Source organism: Acipenser ruthenus, chromosome 28 (assembly GCF_902713425.1).
Source record: "Acipenser ruthenus chromosome 28, fAciRut3.2 maternal haplotype, whole genome shotgun sequence".
Lineage (NCBI taxonomy): Eukaryota > Metazoa > Chordata > Actinopteri > Acipenseriformes > Acipenseridae > Acipenser > Acipenser ruthenus.
This window is the reverse complement of record NC_081216.1, coordinates 20,211,120-20,228,051: the sequence shown is the minus strand read 5'-3', so window position 1 is coordinate 20,228,051 and position 16,932 is coordinate 20,211,120. Positions and strand designations below refer to the sequence as shown.

General features: G+C 38.5%; 1 protein-coding gene across 8 annotated transcripts in view; it reads left to right on the top strand.

The window, feature by feature from the left end:
• Positions 1-329: 329 nt before the first annotated feature.
• Positions 330-16,932, top strand: part of LOC117435039 (DENN domain-containing protein 5A-like) — a 52,263-nt gene continuing 35,660 nt past the window's right edge. For 3 of the 8 annotated variants that reach the window (XM_059003050.1, XM_059003049.1, XM_034057910.3), the window contains exon 1: positions 332-635. In XM_059003050.1, the coding sequence (XP_058859033.1) occupies positions 536-635 (100 nt within the window). In that variant the 5' untranslated portion in view covers positions 332-535. Of the gene's footprint in view, positions 636-16,932 lie in introns of all 8 variants that reach the window. The other 5 variants (XM_034057915.3, XM_059003047.1, XM_034057913.3 and 2 more) reach the window with 3 other exon arrangements.

Below are 16,932 nucleotides of genomic sequence, written 5' to 3'. Positions count from 1 at the left end.
TAATGCTTTGAAAGGTGACCTTATGGCGGTAACCATGGGGACCTCTCTGCTTGACATATTCTAAATATAAAAATATATATAACGCAATTTAAGGGTAATGCTAATAAATACATATTTAGTCTACTTTCATTTTTTTAAACCAATTTCACTGCACACAAGTAATCTGTAGCATCCTTTTAAAACATATTTGAATAAGACAAGGGGTATGTTCATGAAATGCGTGGCATATTATTTTTCTATTGCGTTTTCTCTTCAGCCTCAGGCTCCCTTCTATTGCAGCTGAAGAGTTAAGAATAACGTAATCCTTAGCCTCAGCGCAAGCGTACACTGTTTGACAGCAGGGTTTCACTGTGCACTTGGCTGCTGAAAACAGCTGCACAGGAGGACCCATGATGCAGCGCGAGCTCTTCTCTCAGTGTTCTATTCTGGTACTAGTATTACATCCATAATAATGGTAGCAAGAACGGATTCTTAGACACCCTGATGTGCAATTTACTGAGACGGGGAGAAAGGGAAGCTGTAGCCAGGCCTCAAAATGACCACCGGGTTCAGCTCCAACTCTTGCCGATTCGCAGACTACTTCGTCATCTGCGGGCTGGATACTGAAACCGGTCTGGAGCCGGACGAACTCTCCGGTAAGGCTTGATCACAGTCAGTAACATTTCACTAAGACCCGTTGAGAGATTTAACCTAATCCAGTATGAGGAAAAAAAAAAAAAAAACAGCATACGAAGGATCACCTACTGTATTTGAAATGATGACCGCAGAAAGGACATACAACTGCATGGGTGTTAAAGGATTTGCTTAAATCATGCATCTAATAATATTGCCGTAAACACATTTTCTCATTAATGTCTTACTTTGTTATGCTGGAGCCTTATGTGTACAAAATAAAATTTTAAAAAAAAAAGTTGCAAGGAAACCTATAGGATAAGTGTCGGCAGTTTAGCATCTCTGTTTGACAGCTGTGGGTGCAATCGCAGAACAATACCGTTGTTGGTGTACCAGTACGGTTCTGCAACTATAGTGTTGTTCTGTCGAGGAAGTAAAGAGGCTTTTGCATCGCTAATCCACAGAAAGCTCTTGGAAGTTGGAACCCATTATCTAACCCAAGACTGTGATGATACCAATGCTACTCTATACTTAAACTTCATGCCTACACTGTGAAAGTCCATGGCATGGTGGACTAACTACCCCTCATCAGGGCTAGTATTAAGTGTGGGAGTTCTGAATTTGTTGGTGACAGACAATCTGCATACAATATTCACAATATAAAAAACAGGTTTAACAAAATTAAATGTTTCTGAATGCTAATATGCAATAGTATACACATGTAATAGTGCTGAAAAATCGCACTAAATCGCACTAACAGTCGCTCACACTAAAGGACAATAAAAGACAAATATTTTATTAAATAATATGAAAGCACAGAACTAGAACAGAATAATGACAAGGACAGAGATGGAGGTGTTGAAAAGAGCTCCATGGTGTTGATAAGTGAATGAATGCATGCATGAACACCCACACACTCATCATATCATAATATAAGGGCTGCATATTGTTATGTAGTTAATTTTTGTTTTATTTACTAGCTGTGTTACTATGAATCATGCAGGATGCTTCTACGAATGTACTTTGTACCTGTGGTTCAGCATTTCTTCTATTGCCAACAGAATGTTATTACAGGTAATACATAGCACAGCAGATCCAGCAGCAAGCGCTTATTCACTGTATCGCTTATATTTCTATACATGTAGCTAAGACCATAAAGGGCCTTTTGAAGGTATATTGCCATCAACAGAATCAGTGGGTAGGTTCCATCAAAATTTGCTTACAAAAGGAACATTCTTTAAAAATAATATATTTTTAACGAATAATATGCTAGTTTTCTTCAGAAAATATAAGAAATGAATCGATGGCTTGCTGAACTAATTGTTTCCTAATATAATAAATGTACAAGTTACTGCTGCATATGTGTGCTGTACAGTCAGACGTCTCGCTCGTTAATTAGGCAATTAGGGAAAGCAGCAGACTTGGTAAGGATGATTGGTAAGATTTGTCTTAAATCTCAGTGTTTATAATGAACTGTTATTGTCTGTTATACATTTGATAGCTTGTTGAAGTCTTGCATGCCCCATTGCTTCTACTTTAAATTGGTTAATAACGCAGTGTTCCGGTTTGGTTAAAAACAGATAAGGAAGTATTGGAAACAAAAGCTGTCTGCACAAGGATGGTCCCGGAGGCCCTTCTGGAGAGAGGCTTAGAAATAGGATGATGTCATTGTAACTGAGACTCGCTCCAGGAAGTCAGCAAGTGCTGCTCCTGTCTCGGGGTTGGGGGCGCAGGAGGGCCAGACCTATCGAGCTTTATTTAATAGCTGATGCAATTACAGAATGAGGCTGCAGGTATACCCGTGCTGGTGAGTGCAATTGAAATCTCTGAATGGGTTGCCAGCCTCATTCATGTTGGCTTGAATATCAGTATTGTGCCTCACTTGTATTCGATGGAGTGCAATAAATAAATCCACGGTAGAGCAGACTGTTGGAGCACTTTTGGTTCAATGGTGCAGTATGTGTTTTGTGATGGTTGTATGCCTCATTATAATTACTAATAACAACATTTTTGGTTAACCATTTAATGCATGGCGACCTCACATGGGGACAGATACAAAAACCTCTCTTTTAGTCTTTATATATGGTGACATGTGGAAAACACAAATGCATGCTAGCCTCATATGAGTATGCTAAGCAACGGGAAAAAAATGTAAGTGAAAAATATATGTATTACCGGTATGTGTCCAAAAACTCTTTTTTTCAACTATTTTCAATATTTCATGCATGCAATGCCAGCATATTACAGAGCATAAAACCATTCAGCTATTCTTTTCTCAGTACGATCTCGCTCACCTCAGAACAGTCATGCTGCTGATAATGTATGGTTTATGAATTAATCATTTAGGACAACAAGCGATGAGTCATCAATGATAGATGGTTATCAGAGTTTCACTGAAGTGATTGACACATTCCAGGGTGTTACACTTTGGTTTCATTGGGGACCATCTTTCTTTAAAACAACAACAGTGATGTACTGTAGATTAGCCTATGTGGGTTCACATCAAAAACTGTTATACAGTCAGCACTCGCATATCTGACCCTCTAAAATTTTGACTTCAGTGACAGGTAACGGCGTGTGACGCATATCTGATTATTTCATTTTGCCCCGTTCCAACCCTTGTATCTTTTTTGTGTTCCCTGAAAAATGGACAACACTCAAAATTTAGATGTACTGTATTGGTTTTGTTGGTACATTACTATATTTTTAGCAGAAGCAGTATTTTAATTCAAAATTGCAGAATATAGTGCTAAGGCCCTAATGTCACAGTTCACTTGCAAATGAAAGTGCACAAAAGAGCACAGATAAAAAAAATGCATCACATTGTCTAAAACTGTTTAATGATTAACTGTTACATTACCCTAGCTTGTCTCGTTCACTTTGTTTTGGCTGCATTTTTGTTAGGTGAAACTGGAGAAAGAGATGTGTAACTGCACAATATAAGACAGACATGCATTCATGGGGCAAGTGCATTCATTTGTTATATATATATATATATATATATAATGGTGATTGATTTTATTCTTAATACAAGGGCGGTAAAACGCGACTGACGTGTATCTGGGTAACGGATATCCGAGTGCTGACTGTACTGCAATGTAAATTCAGTATCTTCGTCCTAAATCGCTTTGTATTTTCTTATTTTTGCTCATCACTGTAAACCACGGCACGTCGCTTTATCATATTGAAGCTGTACTGTAAATAAGTCCTTGTCTACATGCGCAGCATGCCAATCATACTTGTGGTTACCGTATTTTTTCACTCAGACATCAGCCAATTTTTAGATTTGCAAGTGTCTTTATTAAAAAAGAAAGTTATGCTACAGTACAGACGATACAGGACTAGTTACAGATCACAGCCCTGGCAAGACAGACAAAAGGATGTGTGTAGACTCTGGGCAGAGTAACTGTCTCCAAGCACAGGATTGGAGATACAGGCTTCACACAGACATTCCAGACATACTTGTATCTGAGGTACTGCAGAGACACGCAGTGAATCGCTGTAGTTTTTATGTGCTGTCTACAGTGTAACAATTACGTTAAAGCCTTAGAAGCCTTTTGTAGCTACAGTATCCTTATAGTATAACACTGCACCATGGTAAAAACATAGCAGAGCATAGCAAAGCTCAGTAAAAGCATAGCAATGCACAGAGAATTATGGTAAAGTATGGTTGAAAAATTTGGAAAACCATGGTAAAATAAAATTAAAGCATTTATTAAATGGTGAAAACAAATGCAAAATTACAGTGCACTTTTACCAAGATGAACTTTTGTGAACACAGTGTTTAAATTAGCTTGCTGTGTTCCACAGTTTAAATCCTGGTGTTTTGTGGCACAGTTTAAATCCTGGTGTTTTGTGGAGGACTGCTTATGAAATAATTTAATATAATATAATAAGAAAAATAATTTTTATATAGCACCTTTCATAGTGGACCACCATCACAAAGCACTTTACAGAGGTAGGCTGTGAACTGTGCATTATATGCATAGTTACTTACATTGATTTAACATCTCATCCACAGGATGGAGCACAAGGAGGTTTAGTGACTTGCTCAGGGTCACACAGTGAGTCAGTGGGATTTGAACTGGTGATCTTCTGGTTACAAGCTCCGGTCTTTAACCACTGGACCACACTGCCTCAATATGGTCTGTTAGAAAGACGCTGTACAGTAGTTTCAATGTAGTCTTAATTTCTTAAGTTAGATTATACTGCAGCGTGACTTTATTTTCACTTGATTGTTTTACAGTTTGTGTTCAATAATGACTGTTTGCACTGTCCGCTCCCCTCACTCACACACCAGCTTGTAATTTAGGGTAGATAAAACTAAGCTAAAACTCTAGAAATCCATTTGGTTGTCTCCAGCATGTAAATTTCTTAGCATTACTGCGTACCACTTACAAAACAAGCAGGTATTTTAGGCCCATTAGCTAGCTGTAGGCCTTTCAGTGTTTGCCTGCCTCTTCTATTGTAAGGATAATACTGCTTCCCCAGGAAGGTGCCAATCTAAGTCCCTCTGACTCCATCCTGGAGAGTCTAAGCAGCTCAGTGTTTATTCCTGCCCTTTTCAGTGGCCCCAGCGTGTCCGAATCCGGCAGCTGCAGTCTTTGTCGAGATTTCAATTCGGAGCTGTCTTCTTGTTGTTCTCTCTCGGTTTAAACTTTGGGTTTAACTTTGACAAGGTGCCAAGTTGCTTCCTGTCCTGTGACACTACTGACTCAGCTGCATTTACTGTACTCGGCTCCCTTCAGTGTTACAGCGTTACAGAGCACTCTTACTGCTTTCTCATTGTGTTCACCAGCACACACAATGGGGTACAGGATGTCCATTTGGAGGGAATACCCCAGCAGGACCTGTGGGTGTGTTTGAATATAAGGGACCTTTCTGAATAGCTGGCAGGTTGTTTTGTTTAAATGATTGTTCCAAGGGAGCCAGCTGTTGAATCTGGTTTTAGTCCAGTATCTGCTATGTCCTGTTTGCTTGTGTCTTATTTGATTGACTCTTTGTTTGCTTTTAGCACACTGAACATAGCAGTGCTGGTTTAAAGACATTTTAAGAAAAGCGAATATATTGCTTTCTGCAGCACATCTTGATAAACAACACAATCACAACTGCTGCATGTAGTAGGCCTTACTTGTTTATACAATATACATTATTTATCTGCTTTAGTGTAGTGTGGCCTTATTAACATTTACATTGTAATTAATACACTCATCCAGAGACGGCAAGAATCCCTCTTTGTTTAAGTGTTCAGGATTGTAGCTGTAACTTCTCATACTCTACACAGTAAAGTTGAGTCAAAAAGTGATTTCTAAGCCTTGGGGTAAATTCCCCTTCACTCATAAGGCCTTTGTACAGTAGATCCCCAGACCTCAGTGTTAGAGGCTGTGATGCATAGTGGCTTCAGGCTGTGGCATACTGATGCAGCCCATGCTTAAACATTGCTACTGCAGCGCTCTGCAGTAACTCAGTACAGAACTTGGAGTGCTGTTCTTTACCGACTGGTCCATTACACTAGAAGATTAGTATCAGTCTTGATAATGAATGCTGCATGCCTAGGCTTAAAATAGCCTTAAAATGTTACCTTAAGTCTACAGCTGCTTTATCTTGAGCACACTGAATTTCATTTTGTGCTGTTACAAAGAACAAAAGACAGCTATCGTCCAGTGGCTGTTTTCTTTTGTACAGAGTAGACAGAGCACAGCTTTGTTTTAACAGTATTGTCGTGACTAACTATAAGGCACTAGTTAAATTGCATGCATGTTCACACATGCATGCAAAAAAACAAAAAAAAAACATCACAAAAGTACACCTTCTCAAGGTAGATTTATTGATAAGCCCAATTCATATTTGAACTAATACATCACAAAACATTTTATTCTGTTAACCACTGCAGCGTACAACTATAAGAAACAAAGGCAAGTAGACAGATGTTTCAGATTATCAATGTTATCGCTTAGGTGTTCGGGTTTATTTTATTAGTCTTAGTGTCAGATACAGTCACCAACAAATACTGTTTACAGTTACTGATAAACTTTTTGTAAGAACTCATATCTGTGACCAGCCATATAATTCTTCCTAAGCTGGGCGATTATGATTCGCATGAGGAATTCCCCTGGTTACCTCAGCAGCAGTGTGGAGCTCACTGTGGCTGGCAGGCCGGTGCTCTTCTCAGGAAGTAGCTGTGACCTCCATAGACATACAGGCCTTGTCTGAGAAATGAGCCTGGCTGGATTTCCCCAGGCATTACCAAGGACGTCCTTCTGGGCTTTCAAGTACTTTTGCTTTCTTTTGTTTGAATTAAAAATGTGTGGCCTAAATACTACCCTCTGTACTGTTACACCATAGGCTTGGCCACCAGCTGTTTATTTATTATTATTTTTTTTTATGTGCGAAAAAAAGTTCAGTTTGTTTTTCCTGTACATTGTTTGAACATGTTACTGTTACCACATAATGTTTTACTGTCAACATCCAAATAAAAACTGCCAATGCCTAACAAAAATGGAGCAGGGTCGTTCCATGACAATGTAGGCTAATGTTTCTTAAACTGGTAATTCATCAAAATCAGATTGCCATAAACAGCTATACGACTGAGTAATGTACCTCACCTTCTCAAGCAGAAACAAATATAATTCTCAGCAGTGAAAATGTCTCCTTCGTTTGAATAAGATGTAGACTATTTGTTATTTTACTGCTGTGTACTAATAGATTTATTATACCCTCAGGGGTTACACAAATGCCTGGACTAGTAGGTTTTCATAAACTAGATTATATTGGAGCAGATATGCCAAGGTAGTCATTTCTGATGAGATTTTATTATACTGCTTGACAAAATGAAAATTCTTAATGTATAGACATTTTACTTAGTATACCCTCTTCTGACCCCAGATTCCTATACAGTAGAATGCATTTTGTACGGTACATGACTGTATAGGGAACAATAGAATATTTTTTTCTACATATTTAAATGTACACACCCCACTACTGTCCCAAAACCTGCTGAATGGTATGTAGGTCTATATATATTTGTTTATTTAGCAGACGCCTTTATCCAAGGCGACTTACAGAGACTAGGGTGTGTGAACTATGCATCAGCTGCAGAGTCACTTACAACAACGTCTCACCAGAAAGACGGAGCACAAGGAGGTTAAGTGACTTGCTCAAGGTCACACAGTGAGTCAGTGAGTGAGCCGGGATTTGAACCGGGGACCTCCTCCACATATTAGGAGCATTTAGTGTTTGATTTACTGTTAATGGAGACTGCATTAGCTAGATGATTTTCATCTTGATTTGCTCTTAAAGATAGATTACACAGACCATTCAAATATTCTTATTTCTGAGAAACGAGCCGCTGAAGCTTTCTGTCAGATTTATCCTCAGATCTTTCCAGCTTAGGAATTGGATAAGGAATATAGCATTTTAATACCCTTAGGAATTGGATAGAAAATATAGCATTTTAATACCAGGATCTGGTAAACTAGTTAAAGAAGTGATTTGTTTCTCAGCTCAGCAAAACAATTCTAACGATTGAAAGAGGACATTTCCTTCTTTTGTAAATCTGTACACTTAGATGCTCCAAGCTTGCTTTCCTGGTGGCTTACAGTATATGGCTTTCCAGATTTTTTAAACCATCAGGATATTGTGTGCAGCTGCTGATATGCATTTTTTTTTAACACAACTTAAGAGGACGACCAAGGGTGTTTCGTTGTGTTTCAAATCATTGCGCATCGATGAAACGTCCTTTTCATGATAATGTATTGTGATAGTGACACAAGACCAGAAGCACAAGACAGCACAGCGTTTGCAGTCCCACAAAACATTCAGGAACTATGAATACATTTGATTTATAGTTATTATGAATCCATGCTCCCCCTGTCTAGTTTAGGTTTAGCTTTTTTACAAAGTTGCCCATTATTAATTTTACCATCCTACAACATCATCCAAAGTAACCCATCAGAACCACAACATGTACCCTATTGCGGTCTAGTCCAGTGTATTGTTACCCCCCTGTTTTAAATAGGATTGCTCTTATTCTATGATTATTGAGGAGTTTAAATGAAAGGAAAACAAGACAATGTCAAAACGGCAGTCCATTCTCAAGGGCCTTATTATGCAAAAGAGATTCTTGGAAACCATCCATGCAGATCTACTTTTTACTCTACATTAATGTACTGTGTAGCACAACACGTTTAATTTTAAATAGTCTCATTCATTGAGATTTCCGTTTGTAGGGATGTGGACAGGTTAATTGTTGTCTGTTCTGAGTCTATATTTGGTACCGTAATGCGGTGAGGGAAGTAACCTGACATGCGTTTATCCCAGCAGAGAGCTGACTTTAAAGCTGTGTAGATTACACACAGGATTTATTCCAGAGATGCTTTAAAGCTTTCAAGTTGTTACCTGAAACGTTTAAGTGGGCATTTCCTTTTCATCCCGCCTCACCCACGGTATGCTGCTGTTTTATTCTCTGCTGTCAAGAGTTTTCACAGCACATGAATGAGAACGCCATATTAGATAAATATGCTGGAGTTATAGCAGGGGCCTCAAGACAGTTGACCCAAATTGTAGTGTTTTTGGTACATGTTATAAAAAAGACCTAGAATCTAGTTCTTTTCTACGATAGCAATGTTGTGCCTATTTCACAGACACAGGAACAGATTTACATTACAGAAAATCAAAAAAACGAAATGCTAACTATAAGAGAGAGGCTTAAAACTTCTGTCAGCTTAATAAAAAAAACACGTTACTGTAGGTCACCACAAGTAACTTGTGTGAATACTTGACTGAAATCGAAATTTGAAGGTTAGGTAGATACTGCATTTATGCATGCATGCAGTGTTAAGATTTCCATTACACGAGAGTAGATGTTAAAACTTCATGCTGATTTGAACTCGGCTCTCGCCAAGATAAGCACCAACTAAGACGTAGCTTTACAGTAAACTAATGTGATCCATATGCGTCTCCATCCATTTACGTTTCCTTCCATGTGATGATGTAGATATCCTTCTGTCTGGTGTTAATGGCTGAAGTGTAATGCTGGCTCCAGGGATCAGCTTATTTTGCCTCCCTGGCGCATCAGCACACACAACGGCTGCGATGCTGGCTCCGGTTATATAATTATGCCACAAAGTGCTTTGACCTGTGCTGTCAATTAGACTTCCAGAGAGTCTATTAGTAAATGCAGTCTGTGCGAGAAAGGAGTTGGGATGCATTGTATCTGCTTTGATTGCACAAGCATTCTCTGAAATCAGAATGTATGTAGGAGATGTGAAACACGTTATTTAAAGTGATGCTACACTAAGAAAGCACTGGAGCCAGTGGATTTATCAGCTTGTTCACTTCATTTCCAGAAACCTGTTTGCACCTTTTCATGTAAGAGGAGTTGTTGCAGATCATTCTGTCACTGTCTAGTCTTGTAACACGCTTCATAGGTCAGTGGGGAGCGTCAGAGTCTGAAATAACACTGCTGTTTCAATGGTGAAGAAAAAGGTGATGAATGATCTTTCCCACTGTCAGTAAATTACATATTTGGCGGCCTTGAGTAGAATAATACTGATATTGGCAAGAAGAGTCTAAGATAAGTTGGAGTAGCCTGATTCAGTTGCAACGAATCAGTGATGTGATTGGCTGGTTGACAATTGGTATTACAAAGGTGTGGTGCTTCACAAAATATTCTTAGGAAAGGTGAAAAGGAAAGTTTAAAAAACATACACTGGCTCCCAAATGTTTTATTCACTAGTTATGGACAAAAACAATACATTCTGTTTACCTTCCACTCCTTTTCCTGTAAAAATATTACAAAAGACTTGTCTCTTGGCAGACATCAATGACCCATCTGAAGTAGAGTAAGTGTTGTTACTGTAACCCTTACAGTGTATGCTTGCCAAATTCTTCCAAGAATGATTGTGTTACCGTTCCAGTGTTGGGCAGATCCCTGTAGATATATGTTTTCAACACACTAGAAGAGATTTTGAATAGTTTTTGTCAGAGAACGTGCTGATTCAGTCTCCTATCTCTGCAGCCCACAGGCAGCCCACAAGCCCTTTGAAAATTCTTGTTACCTTAACATAACATGTGGGTGTCTCAGTGGCCTCCTCTGCCTTTTATAGTGCCTCCCCCTGTGATACTCTACAGTACACTGTGTATAGCATTGGTAACACTATCTTAAAATAGTGTACTTAATGTTCTCACACCATACAGCAGCATGACTAAGACCACATACTGTAGCAGTATCTGTCAGACTGTTACATGCATTCCTAGGAGATGACAGCATGATGGATTGACATTACAGTTAAAATGTAAAGTTGTAGTTAATGCAAACCCTGTAAGTTAGCAGTAAAGCATGTACAGTATTTATAGAAAATATTCATGACTTCAAGGTACAGTAATGTTGCATTTTACTCACCCAAAATATATTTTACTCATAAAGTATCTAAATTGGAGAGTAAATTACTCAATGACACAAATATCTGGAGTGTTGCATATATATATATATATATATATATATATATATATATATATATATATATATATATATATATATATATATATATATATAATTAAAAATGTAATTTTTTACATTATAATGCAGTAATTTAACTTAATGTACTGTACCAGCAACTACTGTAGGTGGCTTCCAGCAAATGTATTAACATCAATGTTTTTTCTAGGGAAAACTTAAATCAGGCCACCCTTTGTTTTAAAAAAACACTTCAGATGTATGTGACATTTGGTTGCCTTATAATCAACAGCTGTTTTGAAATATCTACACTGCAGCTGCACTTGGAAGGGAAGCGGAGGGGGGAGGGGAATGGCATAATCCCATTCCTTTCTCACTGTGCCATTTGGAAGCACATCTGCTGCACCAGTAGGATTCAGGGTGCCAAATAACACCCTCATTCACAGCAAGAGAAAGCGGTTTGGATCTCACACGTATTTGGCAAGTGGAGATATTAACCCCCTAGCGTTTGCACAGTAGCCAGGGCAACAATAAAATCAACACATATTGCACCTTCTACAAGGGGTTACTGGGGGAGAGGGGGCAATGATATTGAAATGAACAGATCCAAAAAACACACAGCAAAATAATGGGTTTGGAAATCGTGAGATGAAAAAATGAACAGGAAATGAGTATCGGGTCAACACACACACATCATTTTCAGAATGAAGACGATTTCAGGCTGACAATATGTTTTTTTTTAATTTGGAAATAATTCAACTTGCCGAAGGTAGAAAATGTTATCTTTTTTTGGAAGAATTGTGCCTACAAGCTATGGTGCATGGAATTATAGAATGATTCAAACTATTCAATTATTTAAAAATTTAATTTTTTTATAAAATGATACGAAGAATGTTTTAAACAATGTATAATGCACTGTTCACAGTTTGTAGCATTTGGCTTGTAATATTTTTTAGCTCTGTCAGGTTCCGCATGTTATACAACAGAAAAAAAGTAGCTATTGAGGTGAAAGCTTAGCTTGCTACAGGAAGTGCACGTTATCTCTTGAGATTGTGAGATAATGCATTAGATAGAAGATCGAAGAGGCTGGGAACCTGTGCACATCGATGACTATAGTTCTGATAGAGCAGGTGCTGTTATGTTTTATTGTGAACTGTGAAATAATAAAACAATGCATCACTGTAATTGATTACCTGAGATTCTTTAGAGGTGTGATCTAGTCCACTGAACTGCAGCATCTCATTTTAAGGGCTGTTGGTGAAATCCAACCACTAACAAATCTCATTAAAATCAGGTGTCGTTATTTTCTGATAGCTATTTAAATTCAGAACCTGGCTATTAAACAGGCTAATGAAATGTGTCTTTTGGGAGTCACATTGGTTAGCTCTAGCAGTACTAGGAGCTTTACCCTGGGACACATAATTCCTTCAGCAGCCAGCACTACCATAAAACCAATCACCATGACAATTAGCTTTCAGTGGCACATCGAATGAACTGTTATACAGATTGAGGTTAAACCCTGCTAGAAAAAAATACTCATTCTTCTCCAGCGCTTCAGTCGGTACTTGTGTTAGTCATATTAACTAATGAATGCCTCTCTGGGTAGCAGTTCTGGGGAATATCAAATTGTACAGTATCTCATTTAGCAAAAAAGACATACAAATTCTGCCATTTACTGAAAAAAGGGTGGTCTGCATAAGCACGAAAATGAGCAGAATTATATTTTTAAGTGGCACTATGCGCTTAATAAAAAAAAAAAAAAAAAAAGCAGGATCAGATTGTCTTTTTTTTGCATTAGAAATCAATAACCAAGACTGCGTTGCGTTTAAAAGACGCACTAGCCTTACAGTAATGGGAATGTGAACTGTAGTTAAAGTGAATAAATATAATCGGCTGTACATCACACGCTCACATTGAACACGGTCATGGAGCAGTTGTTATTTATAACAGGCTGGGATGATTGTCCCAGCCTCAGTGAAGACGAGCAGCACAGTGTGAAGGGCATTCTCAAGGGTGATGCTCTCTCAACACACTGTTCCTTCTCTGGATTTGTAGTGCATTCAATTCCAATATGAACCCTGCGCTTTCTGAACGGAAGTCTAGCCAACACAATCTGGGTACAGTATATATGGCGGTGTCTGTACATAGTGTATGTCTCTTCGATTTTTGGATGTATATACCGTGGATGTAGGTCGTGGTTCATGCATGATATTTATAGCCGGGGCGGAGAATATGCTACCCTCATGCTTTTTAAAGTTTATAGTGTTGCCTATTATTCCATTTCAGGGACTCCCTTTGCATACCAGTTGAAGTCATTGCCTGCTTTACTGTGAGCAGAATACGTACAGTATATGGACTTGTAGAAAGGGTGCAATGCATGTAGTGTCTGTATTCCCCAATTAATGTTACTAGCCTACAGATAAGTTTGATTTTGCATAAGAACCCCCCCCCCCCCCCCATGTCTACCTGTTATTTACATTGTTCATGTTATTTACATAACTATGCAGATGATATTCATCTTCACAGCACAGTGCATGCAGCAGAAGGAGAATGGCTGCCTAGTTCACAGAGGGACAGAGTAGCAGGAAGGCTTGGAGGAGGGAGGAAGATTTTCTGACTGCTTCTGCTGATGTTATCTGTTGGGAATGTAAACATACTGGAACGCCAACAAAAAAGGTTTCTGATGAACAGAAGTGTAAACTGTGGAGTGCAATCAATTACCCAGGGATCTTTTCTGTGAAATGTGAAATTCTATTAAAAAAAATAAAAGCAACTAGAATACAAATAAAATACCTAAACATTGATTTAAATATCAGCAGTAATAACTTATTTATGTCCTGTACGTTTGCTGCAGGGGTATGGTTATTTTCTGTGGCACAGATTTTATTTTTATAGCTGGCAGGTACTGTGGATTGAAGGAGACTGTATTGATCAGTTTCTGTGAGTATGAGGGCCTGGAGTCAGTCAGAATTTCTGGTTACAGTTCTAAAGGAAGCATTAGTGGGATCTGGAATGCTTTAGCTTCCATCTGAGGCAATGGGATGTCAGGAATATCGTTTCATTAGCTCAATTTACAACCTTGTCTGTATTGTCCCAGCAACTAATCATGTGCATCCAATTGGCAAACTAATTATTGAGTAAGTTGAGCCGTGACTGCTGTTTTTCACCATGATGCGAAGGCTAGTTAGACCGGCAGTGTTAATTAATGCAGTAGCATTTGGCAGAACGGGGTAGGTTCCTAGGTCTGAAATGCCATTTTTTTGGAATAATACAGAAAGTGCATGTGCTGATGTAGTGTATTAATAAAGGATCTACACAGTTAATTGGATGAGTAGTGTAGAGAAAACAAAATAATACTATAGTATTCTTAAGCAGGATTTATATCTAGGATTCAAACGTATTTTTCCTGCTGTTGTCCTGGTAAAGGCGTATTCCATAGGCATGAGTTGTCTGTCAGGTGTCATTTGTAAATGAACACAGAGTTTAAAAAGAAGACCCTGGAGCTGTGTTTTTTCACAGGGTTCAGTGGTACAGTGCAGTAGGACATTTTGAAGCAATTTCCAAGATTTAAGGAAATGGTTTGTACTTTAGTTGCTGTGGATGAGTAATAAGACCTGGTATGCTGTGCTGTTTAAAAAAATATGTATAAATCATAATTAAAATGAGAGCGGGCACATGGTATCATATGAGATTGATGTTATCGTTATTAAGGTTGGCAAAATGACTGCCAAGTTGAGTGAAATGTGCTTTTTTTTTATAGCGCTCTATTGCAGTAAACCCTAAAAGCTCAGTAGGTAAAGGGAGAGCGCTCTTTTCAAGTGGAGGATGACAGCTCAAGTCAGCGTGTTGCCATCCCAGTTAACTGGATTCCTTCAGGTTCAAACAACGATCCATTTCAGCAAAATGCAAGGGAAAGAGAGTTGGAGCTGTCCAAACTAGCTGATGTGTTTACAGCAGGAAACTAAACACGTTCCGGTAAGTGCAGGGTTAGTGGTACAATCAGTATGTGCTTTTTATTCACAGATTGACAAAGTAAGCACAGAGGTGCAATAACTGCAATAGGCAACCTTGCAATAGGTGTGCATTTCTAGGTATTATTATGCATTACAGTGTACAATGTCATCTGGAACAACAAGGCAAAGACCACAATAATTCAAACCCTTATGCTGTAGTTAAGCAGTACTATATACACATTATTTTCAATATTGTGGCTTCAGATTTGTACAAGTGTCTTTTTTCAAGGTCAGGTTTTTTTGTTTTATAATAGGCTGTTTTGTAATACAAGATGTTCAAACATTAATTTAAAGGATCTTAAAGTAGTTTCTGGCATGATGTTGTATCTGGGTTTCAGGGCTTCAAGTATATTGTGGTGCTATGTATCAAGTGTGCTGTTAACAAGCTGAGATCCATTATGCAGTACTGCACAGTGCCCTTATAATATACTATAAAGCCGTTCTCAGTGTAAGCTTCAACATACTGTTAGCTGCATTCCTGAATCCTTTACAATGACCTTCCCCCAATCATGTTTGGCCTAACAATAATTCTGTGGACTCTTGTTTATTCAAGCAAGTGGATTTGCAATACAGTGCATAAAGGTCACCTTAAAAAGGGCTGATATCTTGTTTTTTAAATCCTGAAAGAAACAAGAAATCAGCTGTAGAGTATTAATTACAGGATGCTGAGAAAACCATGTGTGATGACTGGTGATGATGCATATGCCTTTTCATAACTGATGCTAATGATCCAGTCACAGGGCATGCGAGTGGAGCCTTGGGCTTTCAGAATTACGGTGTACGGTATGTAATGCCAGGGATGTGTCCCTGACATCGAGAACAAACAGAAAATAAGACAGTAAAGAACAACAGCTGCTCATATTTGAATCAAAGTAAATGTTTCACATAATCCATTGCTACTCTATCATTTAATCGTGACCGCAAGCAAATGTTCTGTACATTCCGAGATACTATATCTAAAGCCACAGTATTTGAAAAAAACAAAAAACAGTGTAGGAAAACATGATGACCTTTAAAACTGTGATTTATTTTATCAAACAGAGAAAATACACACTTCAGTTCTGCAGGTGTTGGTCAGGGCATGTAGGAGCTGGTACTGTATGAGAACACGCCCACCGCCGTGTTCAGAAGATTCATTACTCTGAAGCGTATATTTGAGTTTAGTAAGTACTTTCCTGAACAGAAAAGCATGTGCAAGCACAACAGGAAAATGACTTAAGACAGGATGCGAAGACGTGATCACTGAGAACATTCCTACCCGTGCAATAATAAACCAACTGTGTTGAAATCACTGCTTGCTTAATCCTGGTCAGTACATACAAGGGTAAAACATTGCTAAACTCCCGATGGCCGTATGCTTTTCATAATGTCTTAGTTTCTCCTTGATGTAAACGGCTGGTTAACTGTATCACTGCTTCAACCACAGATCCCAGTCTCATTCCACACTGCAGTAAGGAAGAAGAATAAAGACTGTCTAGAACTTGTCTGGAAGATTAGATACACTTCAGTGTTCTATTTCTGATGGGCAAACGCTGCAAAATAAAACACGCCATGTGTTTGGATGTCCTGGAAGAATCAATGGCTCAATGCTTTTCGTTGTAAATGGTGGCATTGAATCATCCTGTGACTTTCATATGTTTTATCGTGTGATCTTTTGAACAATGAGGTTCACTTGTTTCTTTATTCATTACCACTTACCATACATCTCATATCTAATTTACCATCAGCCCCTGGGCACCCGGCGTTTGGTGTACACTATCATAAAAAGCTGACTTGTACAGAAAAGATACAGCACATTAGATGACTAATGCTTGAGGCCCATCTTTCAGCACTAATGACAGCTTTAGCTGT